Consider the following 24,642-nt stretch of genomic DNA (forward strand, 5'->3'; position numbering starts at 1 on the left):
TCTCATTGTAGATGGTTGTTAGCCACCATGTGGTTGCTGTGGTTGCTGGGAATTGAACTCAGGACCTCTGGAAGAACAGTCAGTGTCCTTAACCTCTGAGCCATCTCTCCAGCCCCCACATCAAAGTTTTTTAATATTAAATTTCGACTTATTGTGGGCATCTGTGGCTGTATGAAGCATGTGACCATGTGTAGGTGTGTTCCGGCCTGTGGAGCGTGAGTGGGAGTGCTCCGGGGCCCGCGGAGCGCGAGTGGGGCGTTGCTGGGTCCTGGGGCTGAGGAGGACGTCTTGTCTGTCTTCCAGGTCTGGTGGACCGGCCAGGGCCTTGGGCCGCCAGCCACCCCCGCGGTGTCTGCCACAGCTGTGGTCTCGGCCGCGGCGGAGGGACTTCACCGTGGGGAGGCCTCCCTTCCCTCCCGCGCCCCTGCCGGTCTCTCCGGAGGTGCTGGCGGCAAACTGCTTCAAAGCCGTGATGGCTGCGCACCCGCCCCGGGCTTTACCGTCTCCGAGTCAACCCCACATGCTCCGCTCGGCTGCTCCTTCGCCGGCTTCCTTCAGGCGCCCCCGTGGCCTCCCCGAGCCGGCAGCACTCCGGAAGTCCTCCGGTCGGCGGCAGGGCCCGGGCGGCCTCGCCTGTGTGGGGCAATGACCGGCAGGCACCGCGCGCGCGGGCCTCGGGCGCCGCCGCCATCTTGGGGCCTGCGGGCGCCATGGGGCCGTGGGCGCTGAGGGCCGCGCTGCTGTGCCTGGGCGGCGCCCTCGTGTTCTCCAAGCTCCACACGCCCCACAGGGATGGCCCCACCCCGGCGCAGGAACAGGCCAGCAAGCCAGGGCCGGAGGCCGGGGCCCCGGAAGAGGAAGAGCTCTTCACGAAGGGCAGTATCTGGTCACGGGCGAGGCTCTCCCACTGTCCTCCCCGCCTCACCCCAGAGACAGAGCTCAGCGGCTCCCAGACCCTCGGTAGCGTTGCCAGCGCCGAAAACGTTCGGCGCTTAATTAATGTCTGAGTGTTCATGGCCCAAAGGGCTGTTAGGTGACCTGTTCAGGGTGCAGCTGAGAATTGTTCAACCGGTTAAATGGCAGGAAATACATAGCTTGTGTCTCTTAATCAAGCACAACTTTTGTTTTATGTCAGAAATTGAGCCAGGAGCTTATTTATAAACCACTGAGCTACGTATCCCCAGCCACTAAGCCTGAAGCTTCCCGTACACACACACGCACGCACGCTCACTGTTGAGACTGGTTTCTTCCTGTCTGATCCTGTTGAATGGGATCACAAGCGTGTAACACCACTGGTCTACAAGGTTCCAAGACCGCCAGGGCTACACAGAGAAATAAAGGCAACGGTGCAGTGCCGCGGGGTCTGAGGCTCTCCCAGTCTCTGTCCCACAAAGGAAAGAGCTTGGCCAGAGAAACTTGTTTCTGTGTTACTAAGTAGTCAAGTATGGCGTGTTTGTCTTAATGCATTTGCCATCGGAAAGTTCAGCTTGCCTCAGATTTGGCTTGCTTTATCAGTGTCTGAAGAGAAAAATGATTGTGTTAATGTATCCACGTTAGGAAATAACACAAAATGTGGGTGTTTACTTCAAATAATGTATTGCTTTGTTTTTAGGTTGTGGAATAGCACCACTTAGGGGTGCACTGGAAGGGTCTCGGATCATAGGAGGTACGCGAGCTGCTGCTGGCGCCTGGCCGTGGCTCGTTAGCCTGCAGGTTCAAGACGGCGATTTTTTTGTGCATATATGTGGTGGTGCCTTGGTGAGAGACAGGTGGGTCCTCACCGCCGCGCACTGCACTAAAGAGGCTAGGTAGGTATCCAGAGCGCCGCTCCCGTTCTCTGCTCCTAGGGACAGTCTGAAATGGTGGAGTAGCATGTCTACCAGTAGTTATATAGAATTATGTAGATGACAGTGCATTTGCTGAGATGAATTCTTTTTGTTGTTGCTTTTGTTTTTTGTTTTTCGAGACAGGTGTAGCTTTGGAGCCTGTCTGGGCTCTGTAGACCAGGCTGGCCTCGAACTCATAAGAAATGAATTCTCTAAATCACACATTGGCAACTTTTCCATGGATACCTCATAGGGTTTGCAGGCCATATAGTTTGTTACATTACTTAGCATGAAAGTAACCATATGTAAGTGGAAAATACATAATTAAGTGACTGTTGCTGTGGTCCTGTAAAACCGTACATATATGTGTATCTATAAAACATACTTTGTTCAAGGGTTGCATAAAAACAAGACAGGTCAGACTTAATCTTTTATTATTTGAACTCTGGAAGAGATTCTTGGGCCTCATTTGCACCATGTCATAAAATTCTGTTTTCATATGATTTCTGTGACCCAAACATAATTTAAAGGCTAATTCCATGCCCAACCCAGTGAGCCTATGGAATAGGACAATTATGACGGACTTTCCGTGAAAGTGTCTCTTTTCTTTTCCTAAAACTATTTTTATGCCTATGAGTGCTTTGTATATATGTACTTTTTTGTACTGTGTGTCCCTGGTGCCCAAGGAGGCCAGAGAGGGCATCAGTTTCCCTGGAACTGGAATTATAGATGATTGTGAGCCAGCATGAGGATGCTGGAAGCAGAACCCAGGTCCCCTGCAAGAGCAGTAATTGCTCTTAGCCCCTGAGTCATCTCTCTAGCTCAGCAGCATCACTTCCAAGATACTAGTGAGCAGGTGTGTGTGTGTGTGTGTGTGTGTGTGTGTGTGTGTGTGTACCACAGTGCTGCTGTTTTATTTTTTTTCTGCCCTTTTCCTCTTCTGCTAAATTCCTCATAACACCAGCTTCCCCTGATCCTTTAGAGCCCTTCATTCTACGTACTAATCTTTCAGTTTTAGCTCCTATTGCTAGGTAACTTTCTCATCAACTTGTATAATGAATTATCTGATTGGCACTGCCTAGCTCTTCGTTTTAGATGAAGCAATACTCCCTGGTGTTGCAGAATGTTATTTTAAGGTGTGTTACTTTTGTTTATGCTCTGGAACATTTGCTTAATGATGCAAAGATGAGTTAATTAAATAAAATTCACCTGCAGTCTGGAGGCTGCATCAGCAACTAGCTGACAGGAAGTAGTAAGGAAGAGCCAGGTGGAGAAGGGTTTATAAGGAGGGATAAGAACTCATTGGGAGAGGCAAGGACACAGTGAGCTAGGTCAGCTGCTTGTTCTTCAGCCTCTCTGGGAAGCAGGATTCTACCTCAACCTTTGAGTCGTGAGTTCTTTAGCAGGACAGAGATTTAGATAAATTCTCTGAGCAGCTTTGAAAGAATCGATGCCTGTGGGAACAGAATTTGTCTCCTCAGGCTGCAGCTCTGGTGGCCTCTGCTGGCGGCGGAGTTGCAGCTGCTCCACAAAAGGAGGCCAGCACTTGGGTTCATTAATGTTCTGTCCTTTGCTCAGAACTGTGGATAAGGGGTTTGGGTCATGCATTGGGTCAGGACCCCTAGAGGACAAAGTGGGTAAATCACGTTTTCTTGTCCAAGCATATAGATGGGTTCTTCTAGCAGAAGGCAGAGGGTCGCTGTTTTCTGATACTGGGGGCCGAATCTAAGGCTTACACATGCCAGGTGAGTGTTCCAGTTCTGAGTCACACAGCCACCAGCCATGTGTGGTTGGATGGTTTCGGTGTCTATCACAGGGCAGAACCACAGCTTTTCCTGTGATGCCAGCTTCCACCCTGGTAGAAATGACCATTGTAGGCAGAGTTTTCTTGTGCTGCGGCTGTTTCTCAAATAACCAACACGGTGACTCAATATTAATTACAAATACTCAGCCAATAGCTAATTCTTAAATCAACCCATATTTCTTATCTCTGCTTTATCATGTGGCTTGGTACCCTTTCTCAGTATGACATGCCTATCTTGCTCTTTCTGCATCTCCCGGCGGCGACTCTCTCTTTCCACCCCTCTTCATTCCAGTATCCTCAGGTTGATTGTCCCCACCTAACTTTATCCTGCCTTGCTATAGGCCAATTAGCTTCTTTATTAACTAATGAGAGTAATATATACTTACAGTGTACAGAGGATTATTCCACAGCAGACCATTAGGATTTAGTTTTCTCTCATCTCTCATTTAATTATTTTCTTTTATACTTAGCCTTTAGGCATGCATGTCAGAAATTATCTAGAGTAGATTATTTAGGTGGTACCCTCCCTAACTGAAGGAGGCACCATTTCTTTCTTAGACGGAATACCAAGGAGAATAGGAGCTAGGCTCTAGTGTTTACTGCCCTCTGCTTCCTGATGCAGTGTGTGGCCACCTGAAGCCCCGCCTCCCTGCCCTCCTGCCAGGATGGACTGTGCCAGGACTGTGAGCCTGAGCAAGCCTTCTCCACCATGCTCCTCTATTGGAGTATTTATCCCAGCAGGGAGACAAGTAACTAATAAACGTGGTAAACCTCTGTCTCAGAAAAAACCTTTCATATGGCAGTGCTGTGTATTTACCTGTTTTCTTTTTGGTTCAATTTTCTCAATTCTAATGCTAAAATCAAAATGCTTTATTCTAGTATTAGTATATTTTTAAAAATTAGGGATTCAAGAAATGGCTCGGTGGTTAAAATCACTGTCTGCTCTTCCAGAGGACCTGGGTTTGATTTGATTCCTAGCACCCACCCGGCCCCTAACAACAATGCAACTTACAACCACCTCTAATTCCCCATTCAGGGAATCTTATTCCCTCCTTTGGCCTTTTTGTTTTGTTTTGTTTTGTTTTGAGACAGGGCTTTCCTGTGTAGCCCTGGCTGTCCTGAACTCACTCTATGCCAGGCTGGCCTTGAACTCAGAGATCTGCCTGCCTCTGCCTCCCAAGTGCTGGGATTGAAGGCATGCGCAGCCACTGCCCAGCTTCTTTTGGCATTCTTGGGCATTGGGCACATATGTGGTGCACAAACATATATAACATGTAAACATATAACATGCAAAACACTCATAACATATAAAATAAAAATAAATCTTTGAAAAAGTATAAAAGCAGAGGAAATGTTTTTTCTATGTGCTTATCACACAATTCAAGTTTTAAACTTACTTTTTAATGATTTTTATTGGCACGTATTAATTATACATAATTTAATGATGACATTTTCATACATGTATATCATGTATTCACTCCTGTGTCCTCTTGTGCCCCTCCCACATGTGCCTTATGTGTACTGAGCCCAAACTCTGCAGAGCTGAACTCCTTGCCTTGCTGTACGGTTATTTGAAGGCAAATCCCAGCTCTGTCACCTGCCTGTCTCTTGAAGACAGCAACTCTTGATTTAATAGAGTTCTAAATTTTTAATCCATTTGGAGTTTACGTCGGTGGTTTGTCCTGTTTCAGTGATTTCGTTTTCTTTCCAAACAGCTTGCTGTCTCAAAACTGTATGTTGACTAATCCAGGCATCTGTCTGCTAGTAAGAGACACTGTCCTGGTTAGCCATGGAGTTCTTGTGTTCTGATCCCGCTCAGCTTTCTCCCCTGTGTTGCATCGTGACATTTGTGCTTTTATTTTATACTTGTGTCACGTGGAAAAACACTTAAAACTTAGTTATCAGGCCAATATAAAGAACCCCAACCTGGTGGAAAATCAAGGGAAAGAGTTGAAGTGAACCTGTCTGCTTTCTTTCAGTGACCCTCTCAAGTGGAGAGCAGTGATTGGAACCAATGACCTCTCCCGGCGCCGCTCCCACATCAGGAATATTCAAGTAGTAGCAATCATCATCCGACCAGACTTCATTCTGGAAACTTTCGTAAATGATATCGCGCTGTTCCGTCTAAGGAAAGCTGTGAGGTATAATGACTATATTCAGCCTATTTGCCTACCTTTTGGTGTTTTCCAAAAACTGGACCAAAACACAGAGTGTTTTATAAGTGGCTGGGGAAGAACCAAAGAAGAAGGTAATTACAGTCTGAACTCAGTTGATACATACACACCTTCCTGGTTATTGGCAGAGGGAGGGAAATCCGCTTATGTATTAATATCCTTGTGTATATTTCTTTCAAGTGATTGAGTAGTTGACTGATTGTGCTAAGGATCAAATTTAGTGCTTTGCACGCACTTAGGAAGCAGTCCAGCATTAAGTTTTGCCCCATTTTATGTGTTATTTCTTTATTTTACCTTTTTACCCAAAAGCTAAAATACTGAGTTTTATAATCCATGAAAAAGAAAATTTTTACTTTTTTATTCCTTATGGAGAGAGAAATTTCCTGCATAAGCAGAAATATAGAGGAGCCTGATCATAAACACCAAAGATACTTGAACTAATCGCAGACGTTAGGGTGACAGTTGGCGTTTCTGCAGCCCAGGACTCAGAGTTGATGAGAGAACTGTGACAGAAATGCCCCCTTGAATCCGAAGTTTGGGCTTCCTGGGACTGATAGTTTCCTTCTCAACTAATGTCCTGTGCAGGATTGAGCAGGAGGCTGCATGGGGTCATATCACCCATGGAGTCACTAACTGTTCTCCCTGGCGGAGAGCAGCATGCTTGCGGAGATACAGCATGTGTGTGTCTCAGGCTCCTCCCCCTCATATCCTGCTGCCGCCATTCTGTTTGACAGGCCAGTAGTTTAAGGTTGTCCTAGTTCAGTTTCTAATGCTGTGCTAAGCCCCACGATCAAAGCAGTGTGGGGAGGAGGAAGGACTTATTTGGCTTACATGTCCCCATCACAGTCTACTATGAACTGAAGTCAGGCAGGCGGCAACCATGAAGGAAGACTGCATGCTGACTTGTGCCCATGGCTTCCCGAACCTGCTTTCTTGTTTGCTTGATTTTTTTTCTTTGTTTGTTTGTTTGAGGCAGTCTTTCTACAGAGCTCTGGCTGTCCTGGAGCTCTCTATGTAGGTCAGGCTGGCTTTGAACTCACAGGAATCCACCGGCATCTGCCTCCTAAGCGCTGAGATTAAAGGTGTGTACCACCATATCTACTTCAGGTTGCTTTCTTATTCCACTCAGGGCCAGTGCCAGAAGGTGGCACCATCCACAGTGGGCAGGCCCTTCCACATCAATCACTAATCAAGAAAACATCCAGTCTTGCCACAGGCCAGCCTGATACAGGGAGCTCTTTAACTGGGAGTTCTTCCCAGGTGGGTCAGGTATGTGTCACATTGATAAACCCAGCACAGAGAACACGGGTGTCAAGAACTGAGACTTTATGGAAACAGTGGCCAACATGTGTGATCCCAGAGCCCATGTGATTGGAGGCAAGAGGATCAGAAGTTCCAGGTCATCCTCAGCTATATAAGAATGAACTTGGGCTGGAGAGATGGCTCAGTGGTTAAGAGCATTGCCTGCTCTTCCAAAGGTCCTGAGTTCAATTTCCAGCAACCACATGGTGGCTCACAACCATCTGTAATGAGGTCTGGTGCCCTCTTCTGGCCTGCAGGCATACACACAGATAGAATATTGTATACATAATAAATAAATATTTTTTTAAAAAAAGAATGAACTCAAGGCTTGCCTAGGCTATATGAACTCCTGTCTCAATACCTCCCGCCCCCATTCTCCCCTATCACTCCGTCCATGCTCCTTTATCAAGCAGTAGCTAGGACTCAAATTTGTCTTTGTGATTCTCGGGCCTTATTCTGCCTTTAACTAGCAAACGACTTATTCTTGAGAGCATTATAGACCAGTTTGGAGCATATGAGATCAAGCACTGAGATTTGTTTTCCATTGCACGTGAGCCAGCAAGTATGGATTTTATTTTTTATTTTTTTTAAAGACAGGGACTCAAGTAACGCAGACTGGCCTTGAGTTTACCATGTTGTCAAAGATGGCTTTGAGGCTGGGCAGTGGTGGCAAATGCCTTTAATCCCTGCAGCTGCAAGATAGAGGCAAGTGGATCTCTAGGAGTTCAAGGCCACCCTGGACTATGTAGTGAGTTCCAGGACAGCCATGTCCTTAGTGAGACCGTTTCTCAGAAACAGTCACTGAATAAGATGACCCAGACCTGAAAAGATGTGCACCACCACATCTGGTTTTTATTTGTGATTATTTAGACAGTAAAGAGATGGTTTGGGGAAAAACTTTGTAAATTACTGTTTTTCTTGAGCACTTTTGAAGGAAGCTAAGGAAAGCAATGTAGTATAGGAAAAGAACATGCACAATAGAGTCGTAGTCCTAAATTCCAGCCTTGCCATGTTCTAACTCACAGAGCATGGGCACTGACCAGATAGCATACATTTTTAATCCCAGAACTTGAGAGACAGAAGCATTGAGATCTCTGTGAGTTCAAGGTTAGACTGGTCTACTTAGCAAACACCAGGTTAGCCAGGACTACATAGAGAACCCTTTCTCGAAAATAAACAAACAAAACTAACCAAAAAAGAACATGATCATCCAAATGAATTTTTAACAGTTATTGTAAAGTAACAATATAAGAGTAGTTCCCATTCATTCATGACTAGAGACTTAATAAAATACTCAACACTTGCCAGGCAGTGATGGCATGTGCCTTTAATCCCAGCACTTGGGAGGCAGAGGAAGTGGGGGGAATCTCTGTGAGTTCTAGGCCTGCGTGGTCTACAAAGTGAGTTCCAGGACAGCCATACTCTGAAATGTACTATAACATGAGTGAATATGGTGAAGATTAAGGAGATTACATTCATACCCTGAGTTACACAGCTAACTACTACATGCAGTCAGCCAAGCACATGTCATTGGGCTTTAAGTCGGCCTCAGTCTTACCTCGTCTCCTCTCTATTGTGTGACCCATCACAGGGCCATATAGCTACATGATCTGCAAGAGGAGCAGTGACACCATCAGACAGTTCAGATAAAGCTGGTATTCCAACATGGAAACCACAAACATACCTGAGCCTTCCCACCCAGCAGGAAGGATGCATAGGGCAGGAATGGAGCATACGGGACAGGCAAGATGGCTCCAGTGGGTGAAGCAAACTTGACGGGCTGAGTTTGGGGAGAGAACTGACTCCATAAAGCTGACCTCTGCTTTCCACTCCTGCACTGTGGTGTGCACATACCCTAGCCCACAATAACAAGAAATTTTAAATGGATGGAGCCCAGTGGAGATAGGAACTTGGGAGGGAAACTGGAGCACAGAGGTAATGCTAAGCTTGAGAGTGTTTGCCAAGCTAAACGGAGCACTGATTCTAGTGGTTTTCTGGACTCCAGGGAAAACAAAGAGCCGACCTGATCAGGGAGAGATGCCCATAAAGCTGGAGCCCCATGACTCATAACAGCATGGAGTTGCCACAGCCACAGCACAGTTCAGATATGACAGGAAGATTGGAAGCACCGTTACACCTGGTTCATGTTTTGGTACACATGCAGTCCACCACCTTGCAGGAGAAAACGTATCCTCAGAGAAGTTCTGTAATGAACAGTACTCTATCTTATAGCCCCAGAGACTATATAGTTATGTGAGAGACAATGGAAAAATAGTAACCTAAAAAAAAAATCTGGGACCCAGGGAGATAGCCTAGTAAAGAGCACTGGCTGGTTTTTCAGAGGACCCAGGCTCAAGTCCCACCACCCACATGGCAGCTCACAACTGTCTGTAACTCCAGTTTCTGAGGAATCTGATGCCCTCTCTAGCCTCCATGAGAACTTTATGCACATGGTATACAAATATATATGCAGGCAAAACACCCATATGTGTAAAATAGTAATAAAAATAAAATCTAGAATGGAAAAGCAAGCAGGAATGGTTTCATTAATATTATAAATTAGACCAGGTCAAATAAAACGATCAGAATGCTGAAGAATATTTTTGAGGAATATTTTATAATAATAAAAGGTTCAATCCACTAGAAGAGGTAGCGACCGTAAATACACAGGACCAAATAGGGAAGGTCTCAATACTGTGACAGGTCTCACTAGGAAGCCCAAGCCAGCCAGTACTCCATCCTTCTAGCCCAGCCCCTCCTTGCTGAGGTCACAACTTGTGCCACAGTATTCAGCAGCAGAGCACAACCCTGTCCTACAAAAAAAATGAGCTGGGCAGTACTGGCACACTGCTTTAAGCCCAATCAAAATGTAGCATCATTAAGGAGGTCCACAAGAGCCTGTAATAAAGGATACCAAATGTTTATTGGAGAGCACTCAGTAAGAAAGGTGCTGCGTTCCTCTGCTCTGTGGGTACTGGCAACTACGAACTGAACTCTGACCAACCAAGTGAGAGGGAAAGGACTAGCATACTTCCTGACCACGCCATCATGGACTGGTATCCAGAAGGCCATTGGCTGAATGAATTCCCATAACACCTCTCCCTTTTGTCTAAATAAGAGGATTCTAAACATAAAACAAAACTATATACTTTAAAAACAAATATCAAGTATTGTTCAAGAGAAAGAAAAGGCAAAAGCATACAAAAACAGAATTATAACCAACATGAACAATATCAAGCAAGAAACATACTAAATGTCTATTCTAAGCTAATTAGCAGATTATTTCAATAGTTGTACTATCCTGAGGAGTCTTAAGTCTTGTAGTAAAATGTCTTGGCTAAGTTATGAGAGGAAAGTAGCTATGACTGTCTAGTCTTCAACCCCATCAGAGACTTGAGAAGGAAAGTAATGTTAACCTGAGTAAGCAGGAAGTACAAACAAGCAACTTCCAAAAGGGGTAAGAAATGACAGAGATAGCTGGCTACCTGGGCAATCATCCAAAGTCTCATTTGTAAGGTTGGGGTAACCAACTTTGTCCTAGAGTATCTGACAGACCATTTTCAGAGGCAGGAAAATTCAAAAGACTGTTCTACCCTATCTTGGCAAGGTTTGACAGTCATTTTTGCTTGTATCCTGCTTGTCCAGTTTGGACAGTGTGCATATTGTCAGTAGTCAAGGCAAGGACAGTTCTTTTGCCCAAAGGCCAGTTTCGTCAAGAAGAAAACAAGCTCCAAGTGGAGTGTCTTCGGTGTTCAACATTCTCTGGGGAATAGATCAGTGCTGCTAGGAGCAGTCGTGTCTCATGTCAATAGAATCCTGAGTTACTTAAATGCCATATTCTATGGTTCTTTGAAGTGTTTGAAGATTACATATCTATCTGGAATACAATCTCTGTGTATCTAGAGAACCTGAATACTCTAACTTACATAGTCTAACTATAAGTATGACAAACATGGGTGACTATTGACCTATAATTCTTAATACCTATATATCTCAAAGGCTAGGCTTTACATTATAAAAATAAATAATCTTTAAACAGATGTGCATCAAAAGAAGACAATGACCCCAAAATGTAAACAATATATATAAGTATATTGATCAGAGGTAGAAATATATAGTGCAATATGATAAACATATCCTAAAATTGCATCAATATACAAAATATCTTAGGCAGAGGTAGAAACATGCATGCATACAATATGACAAAATAATTTTGAATAGGTGCACAAACATTGTAGACATAAATAGGAGCATATTCAATATAACAAATATAATTTGAATTTGTATCAATATACAAATTATCTTAGGAGTACAAAGATAATTTTACGCCGGGCGGTGGTGGCGCACGCCTTTAATCCCAGCACTCGGGAGGCAGAGGCAGGCGGATCTCTGTGAGTTCGAGGCCAGCCTGGTCTACAAGAGCTAGTTCCAGGACAGGCTCTAAAAAAGCTGCAGAGAAACCCTGTCTCGAAAAACCAAAAAAAGAAAAAAGAAAAAAAAAGATAATTTTACATATGTATCTGGGCAGAAGCAGGTGTATCTCTGTGAGTTCAAGGCTAGCCTGGTCTAAAGAGCGAGGTCCGGACAGAAACCATGTCTCAAAAACAAAAAAAAAAAGCAAAAATAAGAACCAAAAAATGAGAGAAATAAAGACAAATACCCACAGTGTTATACTCAAAGGGGTTCAATAAAGTTTGTTTGTTTTTGGTTTTTGGTTTTTTTGAGACAGAGTTTCTCTGTAGCTTTTGAGCCTGACCTGGAGCTAGCTCTTGTAGACAGGGCTGGCCTTGAACTCACAGAGATCCGCCTGCCTCTGCCTCCCAAGTGCTGGGATTAAAGGCATGCGCCACCACTGCCCTGCTGAGGTTCAATAAAGTTTTATTTGTGGGGTCAGTAAGATGGTTTAGTGGGAAAGGGTGCTTGCCCTCAAGCCTGATGGTCTGAGTTTGATCTTTGGGATCCACTCGGTTGAGGAGAAGACTGACTCCATATGTAAGCACATGTGCACATGCACACACAGTGACAGTTCTGATGTGTTTTAGTTGCATGTAATCAGCTTTGAATGCTTGGGATAGAACTGAAGAAGTAGGAAATTAAACTGGGTCATTTACTAAAGGTATACAGGACCCAAAAGAAACCTTCACTGATTTCTTACAAAGATTGACTTCAACAGTAAATAAAATGATACCAAACTCAGATGCTAGACAAATAATAATTGAATTTCTGGCTTTTGAAAATGCCAATTCTCTATGCAAAAGGGTAATTAGGCCATTAAAAGCAAGATTAGCACTCTTGGAGGAGTGAACCTGAGATGCAGTCAATATTGAATCTCATGACTGTGATGATACTTGGATAGGAGAGGTGATTTCCAGAGGTCTGAAGAAAACTGAAATATCAGGTGTTTCAATTGTAGTAAACAAAGTCACCTAAAAAGGGATTGTAAACAGGTGTTCCTAGAAACAATGTTTTTTCTAAGCATAATCCAAATAGAACACTTCACTTCTAGAGTATGCAGAAGGTGTGGCAAGGGCAGGCATTGGACTAGTGAATGTAGCTCAACAAGGGACAGTCAAGGTGACCCTTTGTCACTGGGAAACACCTGGGGGGGGCTCTCACAGGCCCTCATGTCAAATCTGGTTCAGTCATTTCCTGTCATCATGGAGGAAACTCCTTCCCAGAGCAATTAAAGGACTTAATGCCTATTCTAAGAAACCATACTGCTCTGGATAATAGAACAGTTTAGCAGATGGAACAAAAATTTCAGGAGAAACCAGAACAAAAGAGACCTCTTGATTAGAACAGGTGAGTTCATTAACCAGTGTCACCAATCTAAACTAATTTATAAGACTAATAAATGCTTTTCATTTGATTAGATATAACTTGCCATAAAGGAAACTCCCCAAAGTTAGAGTTGGGGAGAGTTTTGTTTTTGTCTTTCAACAAAAATAAAAACAGCCATCTTGAGGAATTTTAAGACTTTTAGACAAGTAAGCATCCAAAGAAGAAGGGAGAACTACCTGGAAAAATTACCAAGAAAAGGAATAATCTGATCTGATAACCTCTGAAGGCTCAAAAAGATGATGAGATTACACAGTGACGATTTTGCTGGGACTTTGATAACACCACTTGGCTGAAAAACACCATCTAAAGACCGACTTTGGACTAAAAACTGCTCAGGACCTTTTGAAGGTGATTAGCTGAGATGATCCAGCCTCACACACTACTCAAGCCAGGATTTGAGACAAGCCCTGCACTTCCCCATCATTCAGAGATTGAACAACAAACGATATGCCTACCTCTCCCAGGATTTGACAGTTAACCCTAAAGATGCCGTCACCAGACACCAGGAAGCAAATTTAAGAACACAACCCTGACATTCCCAAGTGGGTGGTTTGTGGTCATTCCATGGTTATGGATATTTGTCATCCTTTAGAGTGGTTGGTTTCAAGTTGTTATTGGTAATGGTCAGAAAAAAAGTTAAAAGGAGATTAGATTTAGAGTTCTTTTTTGAAAAGAAAAAGGGATATATATATACATATATATATATATATATATATATATATGAATGATAGGATATAAGGGTAGATTATTGAATCTACTCTGAAAAGAAAAAGGGGGAATATAGAGATAAGGTAAAAGGTAAGTTATTGAATCTACTTTTAAACCAAAAAAGCAACTAATCATCTTAAATATTTTACATTGGTATAGATTTTGGTATGTTGATACAAATTTAAGATTATTTTTGTTGGAACATACTGTATATACATTTCTAAACTTGTGCAAGGTATTGTACCTATACAGCTCATTTAACAATATAAAGCAGGTTTCTAATGCTTGAAAGTTATTATTACCAACTATTTAGGATAAGAAGGAAATGCAAGTTAGTAATTATTATATCTATTACATATATAATAGATATATTAATATATAACCTATTACAATTGAACTTGTAGTCATATTAGGTATGTTTTCAAAGTCAAAAAGATATAGGTGGTCTTCAAATACTTGGCATTTAAGATATTTTAATAACATAAGTTTTTGGCTGGGTGGTGGTGGTGCACACCTTTTAATCCCAGCACTTGGGAGGCAGATGCAGGTGGATCTCTGTGAGTTCGAGGCCAGCCTGGTCTACAGAGTGAGTTACAGGACAGCCAGGACTACACAGAGAAACTCTGTCTTGAAAAACAAAACAAAACAAAAAAAAAAAGTGAATTAGGTACAACCTTTTGAACTCACCAAGATAGGGTAGATAATAGATTATTTTCTCTGAATTTGTCACATGTTTATGAACTTGACATTGTTGAAGTTTTTATTGCTTGTATATATTATACATAGTTATTGTACTTATTGTATATAGTTTTTCTTATATTAGTTATAACCTTTTTTATTATAGACAAAAAGGGGGAAATGTAGTGATATTTTATTTGTGCTCTAACAAATAAAGCTTGCCTGAAGATCAGTGGATGGAGCTAGCCACTAGTTAACCATAGAGGCCAGGCAGTGGCACATACCTTTATTCCCAGCACTAGGAAGGCGGAGACAGGATGTTATCCCTTCGATCTGAAGATTCGGTAGAGGTAAGAAGTCTCTGTTGGGTCTGGCTTCTCTGATCTTTTAGCCTTTGCCCCAGTATCTGACTCCAGATTTTTATTATTAAGACCAACTAGAATTTGCGCTATAACTGCCTGTGTATATAATATGCAACATGCTGTGGCTACAATCAGCCACAAACTATTGGGAAATGAGCCAAATATAACCAAAGAATTATATATTTGTATTCCAAGCCCTGAAATAGTTAGAAAACCTGCCAAATGGGATGAGGAGGTGGATATTTCTTCAAAAATGTGTGATGACGACAATCAGTATCCTGGATTTGCAATCTGAACCATGTCAAGTCTACCAAGACATAGATTCCAGCTGAGACTTTAAACAGCATGGCACTGTCTATCCCTAGGCAGCAGATCAAGTACAAGTCATATTTATAAAACTCCAATTCTATCCAAGACGTCAAAGGATTGCTTCATAGAGGTTAATGAAAATGAATGGATTGTTGTTTTGTTTTGTTTTAAATCATTAAAACTTAGGGAAATCAGGTGCCATGAGTAAGAGACATCAGAAAAAGACCTTAAAGCGTTCAGATACCACAGTCTTCAGGAAACATTCAAGAAATAAGAAAGGGGGCTGGAGAAATGGCTCAGAGGTTAAGAGCACTGACTGCTCTTCCGGAGGTCCTGAGTTCAATTCCCAGCAACCACATGGTGGCTCACAACCATCTGTAACAGATCTGGTGCCCTCCTCTGGTGTGCGGGCATACATCGAGGCAGAATGTTGTATACATAATAAATAAATAAATCTTTAAAAAAAAGAGATGAGAAAGGAACCCTGAAGGACACAATACCAGAGCTGAGGGAGGAGGAAACGTCTTCAGTGCTGTAGCCGCTGGTCAGGTGTCCACGTGAGCAACCGAACAGACTCATTAGGTCACAAAAGAAAGAGACATAAGAGTGAATGTGGGGGATAATTGGGAAGGGAATGGGGAGAAGGAGACAAAACAGGGTGATGGGGTGAATATGATCAAAATAGATCATATACATGCATGCCATGTCACAATGTAGCCCACTATTGATTTTTTTTAAAATATGGAACGCTTCATGAATTTGCATGTCATCCTTGCGCAGGGGCCTTGCTAATCTTCTCTGTATCATTCCAATTTTAGTATACTGCCAAAGCGAGCACCCACTATCGATTTTAGTACATGAAATTAACTCTTAATTAACGAGGCTGGTCAGATGGCTTATAGTAAAGTGCTCACCACGACCTGACCCTCACAGTTGGCCTCTCACTCTGACATGCGTGCTCTGACTCACACATGCACACATAAATAATTGGAATAAAAATGTCATATGAAATAATAATTTTCATGCCTCCCTTCCAAAAAAAAAAAAAAAAAAAAAAGAAAAAGAAAAGGAGCAAGGGATATAGCTCAGTGGCAGGGTGCTAGCGTGCACAGTCCTTCAGTGTGATCCACAGTGCTGTAGGAGGAAGGGAAGGATGGGCAGGGCACACAGATCATCAAATACATAAATAAACACTTCATAATGAAGCCAATAAATAGCAAATAATAGACTAAACCTTCATGGACTTCATATATTATTGTTTAGATATAGAATATCAAGAAAACATGTTAGTTCTTTGAAGGAATAAAAAAAGTTGTAATTTAATAGGTGATTAAATTGACTAGGCTTGTTTCAAAGGCAGCAAATAAAATCTTTAAAAATGAAAACTATAACTACTCTATTTGGCGCTCACTGGATGAGTACAGTGTCAGCACAGATGAAGAAGGAAGGTTTGATGCAGAAGATCCAACTGAAGGACCTGCCAGGCATCAGAGCAGGAGGAATATGGAACAGGCTGCAGGGGAAGACGGCTGGGGTGCAAACGGCGCAAGCCCATGTCTGCCATCCCAGCACTCAGAGGTGAGGGCAGGAAGGTAAGAAAGAGTTCAAGGCTGGTCTCAGTTACACAGTTTGTGACCAGCCTGAGCTAAATGAGTTCTTGTCTTTAAAATGGATGGTGGTAGAATGTAAATGAATAAAGCACTTAGAAAAAGAACCTAGGGCTGAGAAAATGACTCTGTGTAAGAGCACTTGCTGTACAGCAAGCACCTGTGTGACAACCTAACAAAGCCAGGAAGAGCTCCACGGAAGGGGATATCTATGGCCCCTCCCTGCTTTAAAAAGCCTCTGCATCTAATGGTTTGATTCCTCCATATCTGTCTTTCCTGTGCATGCGTGCGTGCATACAAACACACACACACACACACACACACACGCCAGATGCCTGTAACCCCAGTGCTGTGTGAGTCTCAAAGGAGTAAGGTAGAGAACAATAGAGCGGGACACCCAATGTCCTACTCTGCCACAGCACACAATGGGCATGTGCACTGCCCCCCTCTTAACTCTGGCCTTTGTTTTTTATGATTTGGGTTTTTTTTTTTTTTAGAGTAAATGTGATATGTAAATTTGTCAAAATTTAAAATGTGTGCTCTTAGATGACTCAGGGATTAAAAGTATTTGTTGCTCTAGCAGAAGACCTGGTTCAATTCCCAGAACACACATGCTGGATCACAACTTAGTTCCAGGGAATCCATTGTCCTCTTCTGACCTCCACAGGCATCAGACACACATGTAGTGCACATTCATACATATATATGGGCAAACATCTATACATGTAAAAATAGGTCCTTAAAATACATGTTCTTCCAAAGACACATCTAAGAGAATGGAAAAGATCAGCTTTCAGCTAAGAGAGAAAAACATTTGACACAAAGATCCTGTGAGAGCTATAGAGTAACTGAGCGGGCGGTGGCGCATACCTTTAATCCCAGCACTCGGGAGACAGAGGCAGACGGAGCTCTGTGAGTTCAAGTTTGGCCTGGTCTACAGAGTGAGTTCCAAGACAGCCAGGACTACACAAAACAAAACAACAAAAGCCAAAACTGACTGAGTTGTGAATTTACTGATAATTTGTCGAGGTCCGGTGGCAGCCCGGCCCATAAATTATTTCTCTGGACCGGCGTGGAGGCGTGGGAATAAAGCCACAACTTATATGGCTTTATCAGGAGGGAGATTCTCAGTGATCACTCATGAAATCCTGAGTTTACATCCTAAAAATTCTTCTCATTTATTCTCCAAACAGCCTTTAAACCCAAATGTAAACTGAGGGGGAGATACATCAGCATTCTGTTTCCTAGGTAACCAGGTGAATTGTCACATCTACCTCTTTGACCACACCTTTCTACGCCCATTTTGTCACGGCTCCCTGGTCTTCCTGCTCTGTATGCCAGCTCTGTCACGTAGGCTGAATTAGCACCTCTTTTTAGGCATCCTCCAAATTACATAGAGAGCAAAACAACATCCTGATCCTTTGTTAGGGTAGCGACAGCCAGTCTGGAAGGGGACGTGACCACTTCAGGTGTGGCCTATGGCTTGAGAGCCTGGCTGCCATGCCATAATAAATAATTTGAAAAGATGCCTTATCAAAGTGGGCACGTAGACGGCCAGTGCTAGAAGATACCAACATAACTGCTGCCACAATGAGAAGTCAGCACCCGTCTGCTAATATGGTCACAACCACGTTTTGGCACAGATCTGGAGAAACTGGACCAGCCGTACATTGCTAAGGCACGGGTGTGTGTGTGTGTGTGTGTGTGTGTAAAAGGTGAAAAGATGTGAGCAGTGAAGTAAGAGTCTCCCAGGCTAGAGTGACACTTGCTATGTAGACCAAACTGTCTTCAAATTCACCATGATCCCCCTGCCTCAGCTTCTCAAGTACTGGGATTACAGAAGTGTGCTATCACATCTAGTTTTGGCAGTTTCTTCAAAATTTGAATGTACCTATCATGTAGAACACATTGCTGTATGAGCCGCTCTTGGGCAGCTATCAGAGGAGAAACTGCCAGAGGAATTCTCATCACAGCACCATTAGCAAACCACACTGGAAACAGCCCAGACACCCAGCAGGTAGCTACTAAGTGCCGTCAACAATGAAGCCACAGGTTAGTCATATACACTAAAGCAGGCTCTAAGTCTATTGGCATTGTATGGGCTCTAGCCCAGTTGGTAGAATGTTTGCCCAGCTTGCTCAAAGTCCTGCATTCAAACGCCAGCCCTAAATAAACTGTGAGATGCAGGCCTGTGGTCCTGGTGCTAGGGAGGTAGAACCACAGGGATCAGAAGGTCAAGACTGTCCTTGGCCACATATAAGACCAGACCGGAATATAAGAGATCCCATCTCAAAGAACAAAACAAAGGGAAACCAGGCCTTTGCAGGTCCTTTTCTCTGCTCATTAACCCCCAGCCTTGTGGACCGTCTCTTAACGAGCTGATTTAGCAGGCATGGAAATTTCTTGCATCCCTCCTGCCACCTGGATTTTACCTAATCTGTTATGATTTTTCTCTTAAATGCTAATAAAATTCTCCTTGAGCATGCTTTTGATGAAATCAAAAACCAGTGCTGGAGAGATGGCTCAGTGTTTAAGATCACTGGCTGTCCTTCCAGAGGACCTGGATTTGGTTCCCGGTGTCCACATGGTGGCCCACAACCGTAACTATAATTCTCTTCTGGCCTCCTTAGGTAGTGCATACACATGGTATACATTATACATGCAAACAAAAATCCATACACATAAAAATAAAATCTTTGGAATCAACAGAGTTTAATGAAATGACCAGGTATAAGATGTGTGTGTGTGTGTGTGTGTGTGTGTGTGTGTATCAGGTCTCTCTCTCTCTCTCTCTCTCTCTCTCTATATATATATATATATATATATATATATATATATACAAAATATGTTTCAGTACTAGCAAAAATTAAGAAAATTCAATTTTAAAACTTGGGAGCTGGGAATGTATCTCAGTGAGAGGGCCTGTCCTTAGCATGAGTCAGGCCTGGCCTAGCTCCCTAGCACCACAAAATGTAAACAAAAGTGAATTCAATGACACACATGGATTGATAGCAAAATGTTGGAAAATAAGGACCAGAGAGGAACTGAAGAAATTGGAGTCCTGCTACATTGCCGCTGGGACCAGAAAATGGGGAGGTTGCTTTGGAATACAGTTTGGGAGTTCCTCAAAAAGTGATCCAACTTCAAGATGTACCCTAAAAATGAATGTGCAGGCCGGGCGGTGGTGGCGCACGCCTTTAATCCCAGCACTCGGGAGGCAGAGGCAGGCGGATCTCTGTGAGTTCGAGGCCAGCCTGGTCTACAAGAGCTAGCTCCAGGACAGGCTCTAAAGCTGCAGAGAAACCCTGTCTCGAAAAACCAAAAAAAAAAAAAAAAAAAAAGAATGTGCATGTCCACACAAGAACCTGTCAGTAAACATTTATAGTGATTTCAGAATAGCAGGAAGATGGGAGACACCACAGAGGCTCACCAGCTCATGACTGAGTAAACCAAACACAGGACAGTCATTGATTTTATTTTGGTTTTGAGATAGAGTCTCACAATATAGTCTGTAAATCAGACTGGCCTTGAATTTAGATCCGCCTGCCTCTGCCTTCCAAATGCTGGGATTAAAGTATGTTATTTACTTTTTTTTAAAGAGCATGCACCACCATGCCCAGCTTTTTGTTATTTTTATTTTGTTTGGAGACAGGGTCTCTCTACATAGCCCTAGCGTTCTGGAACCTACCTCGCAGAACAGGTTGGCTTGGAACTTATAGAGGTCTGCCCGCCTCTGCCTTCTAAGTACCAGGATTAAAGTATGTACCACTGTGCCCAGCATTTATTTGTTTTATTATTTTAATTATATATGTGTGGAGGTGTGTGTGTGTGTGTGTGTGTGTGTGTGTGTGTGTGTGTGTGCATGTGTTAGCAGTGCCCCAGGAGAACAAAAGAAAGTCTCAAATCCCCTGGGGCTGGCGTTACAGGAGATTGGGAGCCACCTAATATGGGTGTGGGAATCAAACTTGGGTCCTTTGCAAGAGCAGTAAGTGCTCTTAACCCTGAGCCATCTCTCCAAACTTCTTATTTTTTAGTAATTTCAAGCAATGTAAAGTTATTAAACTACACAAAGGGATAGAATCCTGGCACATAAATCAACATTATTCTAAATGAAATAAGCCAGACAGAAAATGCAGTATAGTCTACAGCTCCATTTATATAGTGAAAGGCATTGAATGGGCAAACCATAGACAAAGCAGATGAGCAATTATGAGTGCCTGGGGCATTAGGGAAAACAGACCTTGGTTCAATAATACAAAGATAACATTTAATGTAGCCATTCAATCTGTTCCTTTACTAAGGAAACCAGTGAGGCCTCATTAAACACTCATACTTCAATTTTTCACACGCCTTATTTTTTAAGACAAAATCTCATGTAGCCCAGGCAGGCCTAAAACTCACTAGCTGAGGATGGCCTTGAACTTGTGGTCCTGCTTCTCCCTCCTTGTGCTGGAATCACAGGCAGGTATCACCACCACTCATGGCTCATGCAGTGCTGGGGACCGAACCCAGGGCTCTATGTGGGCTTGGCAAGCTCTCCTCCACCAAGTAGCTAGCTACACACCGCTGGCCGCTGTTCATTCTTAGTTCTTGAGTCTGAGTCTCACTCTGTGGCGCAGGCTAACCTTGACCCAGTAGCCATCTTCCTGCCTCAGTCTCCAGAGTGCAAAAATTATGTGTGTGGGTCACCACCCTTGGACTACACATGGACCTTTGAATCACTGTAACAATGCCTGCAATTATTAAGACGTAAAGCGTTTTGCTCATTCTTCTGCTGGCAGGCAATGGTACAAGCATCCTACAAGAAGCGAAAGTGCACTTCATTTCTCGAGAGGTCTGTAATTCTGAGAGGAGCTACGGAGGAGTGATCCCTAGCACCTCGTTCTGTGCAGGTCACGAGAATGGGACCTTTGACACATGCAGGGTAAGACCAGATACCCTCTGAGGGCTCATCTAAAGCCAGGGAGGAACCTGAACGGAGCTCTTAACTATTAGGCTAATGGAAAAATTCCTCTCTTTTCTCCCTCCTCCAACAATCCAAACCTTGGATGGGATTTCTTGGTTCTATTCCTATCAGGCTCAAGTGCAGGCCACACCCCCTTGACTCTGCCCTCCTCCTGCTCCTCTTCTCCCTGGTTTAAACTCTTGTCTTATTTTATGTGTTTCAGTGTCTTGCCTGAAGTTTTCTGTTTGTGTTTGTAGTGCCTAGTGCCTGAGGAGGCCAAAAGATAGCATCAGATTCCCTGGAACTGGAGTTACAGACAGTTGTGAGCTGCCATAGGGGTGCTGGGAATTGAACCCTGCTCCTCTGTAAGAGCAGCCAGTGCTCTTAAGCACTGAGCCTCCTCTCCAGCCTTCTTTTTCTTGCTTTTTTATTGTCACCCAGAAGCACAATGCACCCACACACCCCTTTACAGTATATAAGTGAGTGCGTGTTTTAGAGGTGTGTGAGCATCCCCTCAGGTCCAGCTCTAGGGCTTTCCGTGTCACTGAAGAACCCTTCCCCGTTAAGAACCATATGTCAGGGCTGGAGACACAGCTCAGCCAAGTGCTTGCTGTGAAAGCAGAAGGATGGAGGTCAGGGCCTCAGAACCCACAAAAATAGCAGGACATGTTACAGGCATGTAAACCCAATGCTCCTTCAAGGAGATGGGAAACAGACAGGGGAGTCCCCAGAAGCCTGCAGGCCTTGTAGACAGTAGTACAACAAGAGACTCTGCCTCAGGCCAGCAGGAGGGAAGACTGAGCTGAGGTTGCCCTCTGATATCTACACATTTGCAATGACATTTGAAGAACACACCTGACATTGACCTCTGACCTCCATACATATGTCTGGTCATTGTTATTTTACACTGGGGATGTTAGACCCGGTTCTATCCCTGATCTGTATTTCTCGTTTGTTGTTACTGTCTTGTTTTTTTAAGGAGGATCTCACTGTGTAGCTTTGGCTGGCCTAGAACTCATACAGATCTGTCTGCTTCTGCCTTCTGAGTGCTGGGATTAGAGGCGTGCAGCCCCTACACCCAGCTATTTGTGTGTGAAGGATATTATTTGAAACATAAGTTTCCAATTTTTACGAAATCTGATTTCCTTCTTTCCTTTTCTTTTCCAACTTTTTCTCTTTTCATCTTGGAAACTGAACCTCTCAAGTGCTGAGTGCACATTGTGCCCCGAGAGACATGTGCTTGGCTTCTTGTGCTCGTTACCGCTCCTGGAGCCGCCAGCTCTGGACATGCACAGACCAGAGCCGCCAGCCCTGGACATGCACAGACCAGAGCCGCCAGCCCTGGACATGCACAGAGACGTTCTGCTCTCTCACATTCTCTTAGTCTCAGCTTCATGTTTCCCCTGTTCTTTTCCTTAAACGTCTCTGTGAATGAAACAATGAAACATTTGGTTTAAATGAATTGCATTTCCTAACAAATCATTAAAAACAATGATTTCAATATTCATTCAGTGCCTGCCAGTATGAAGAACTGTCAACACTCAGAACCAGTCCTTCCCCTGTGGACGACAATGTGTGCTTCTCTAGGTAGCTAACAGCACACACTTTCCTCACTTTTGAAAAGAGGCCTTTCCCACACAATGGTAAAGCCAAGTAAAAATTCTAAAAACAGTGTTGTTTTCAGTCTTTTGTATACTTTCTAAATTATATTTCTCCCAAGAACTGTGAAATCCAAACGGTTTCATCCACAACCATGCAGATGACTTGATCCTCCAGTGAAGCGCCTCTTGTGTAAGTTGAACATTAGACTGAAAGTGTCCCGGCTCCCCAGAGCATTGTATTATATGTGAATTGTATTAATATTAGAAATGTGTGTGGCCTGGGGCTGTCTCAGCAAAGCACCGGCTCCCTGCCCTTCATTCTGATGTGAAGTGTAGTGAGCTACTGCCTGAAGGAAAACCAGAAAACCCGTGCTATCCTTGGAGTGTAATGAGCAGGAATAGTCACAGAAACAGGTGTAGTGTAACTGAGTTGTCTCAGCATAAGGAATGATAAAACCACCTTGGATTTCAACAGGGCGACAGCGGCGGCCCACTCATGTGCTATTTACCGGAATACAGGAGATACTTTGTGATGGGCATCACCAGTTACGGCCATGGCTGTGGCCGGAGACATTTTCCCGGTGTCTACAGTGGCCCGGCCTTCTTCCAGCAGTGGCTCACAGACCATTTCTCACGGGGCAGTACTATTCGAGTGTACCATGCAGACGTGGTGCTGGGCCAGATCCTCGTGGCTTTAGGCCCTGTCATCCTTCTAGGAGTGACATAAAGAGACACTGCAGACTGTCAGTCTGTCTCTGCTGTGTTCTACACAAGGAGATTGTTCTTCCGTGCTCACTGTAGTGTTCTCACGTCAGCATTGTTTCTTGAACAATGTCACAAAGGACTGTGACAGATACACAGTTGTGAATTTTGGCACCAAATCACGTGCCTCCTTAGAGCCTGATTGTTTTGTTGTTTAATCGTAATTTTGTATTTGGAATACTCTCTTAGAGTTTGTATAAATTATTCAGTTTACTATGTACTTTATGTGTATAAATGCCAATAAACAGTTCATAACCCAACTGAAAAATCTTTTGTTAAACTAATCAAAACGCATTTTAAGTTAAATTTTATTTGACTTCCTTTTCAGTTTGGGTGTGGTGGCAGAGAGTTCATGGCGGTCACTTGGCTCTGCAGTTTCTGGGCCTGGGCTGAGGCAGTGATGATGGGAGAGGTTAAGCCAAGTAGCCAGAAGCAGATGAGCTAAGGCTATGTAGTCATGAGGTGCAGACATCTTAAAATCATTTCTCTATGTATTTTGAGATGAGGCTTCACTATGTAGCCCAGGCTAGCCTCAAATTTGAGATTCTCCTGCCTCAGCCTCCTAAGATTATAGGTGTGAGTCACTGTGTGTAGCTAAGTATTTGTAAAGTACATAACAGTAGAAAGAAAAACTTCTATAGTCCTAAGATGGCTACCACGAAATCCTAGCTTTTCATTTAAATTTTTATGCCAGCTATTCTAAAAGCTTCCAATTAGGTATAA

The 24,642-nt window shown here is 43.5% G+C and overlaps 1 protein-coding gene and 1 non-coding gene across 2 annotated transcripts; one reads left to right on the top strand and one right to left on the bottom strand.

Moving 5' to 3' along the window:
- The first annotated feature begins 710 nt into the window (after positions 1 to 710).
- Tmprss12 (transmembrane serine protease 12) lies at positions 711 to 23,884 on the top strand. Its single transcript, XM_038341162.1, has 5 exons — positions 711 to 876; positions 1,613 to 1,808; positions 5,610 to 5,878; positions 21,393 to 21,535; positions 23,633 to 23,884. Exons 1-5 carry the CDS (start codon positions 711 to 713, stop codon positions 23,882 to 23,884), a joined length of 1,026 nt encoding a protein of 341 aa, XP_038197090.1.
- On the bottom strand, positions 15,740 to 15,841 carry LOC119824154. Its single transcript, XR_005287074.1, has one exon. It is a non-coding gene; the product is annotated as a U6 spliceosomal RNA (small nuclear RNA).
- Positions 23,885 to 24,642: the final 758 nt, after the last annotated feature.

The sequence above is a fragment of the Arvicola amphibius genome, chromosome 9, assembly GCF_903992535.2.
Source record: "Arvicola amphibius chromosome 9, mArvAmp1.2, whole genome shotgun sequence".
Lineage (NCBI taxonomy): Eukaryota > Metazoa > Chordata > Mammalia > Rodentia > Cricetidae > Arvicola > Arvicola amphibius.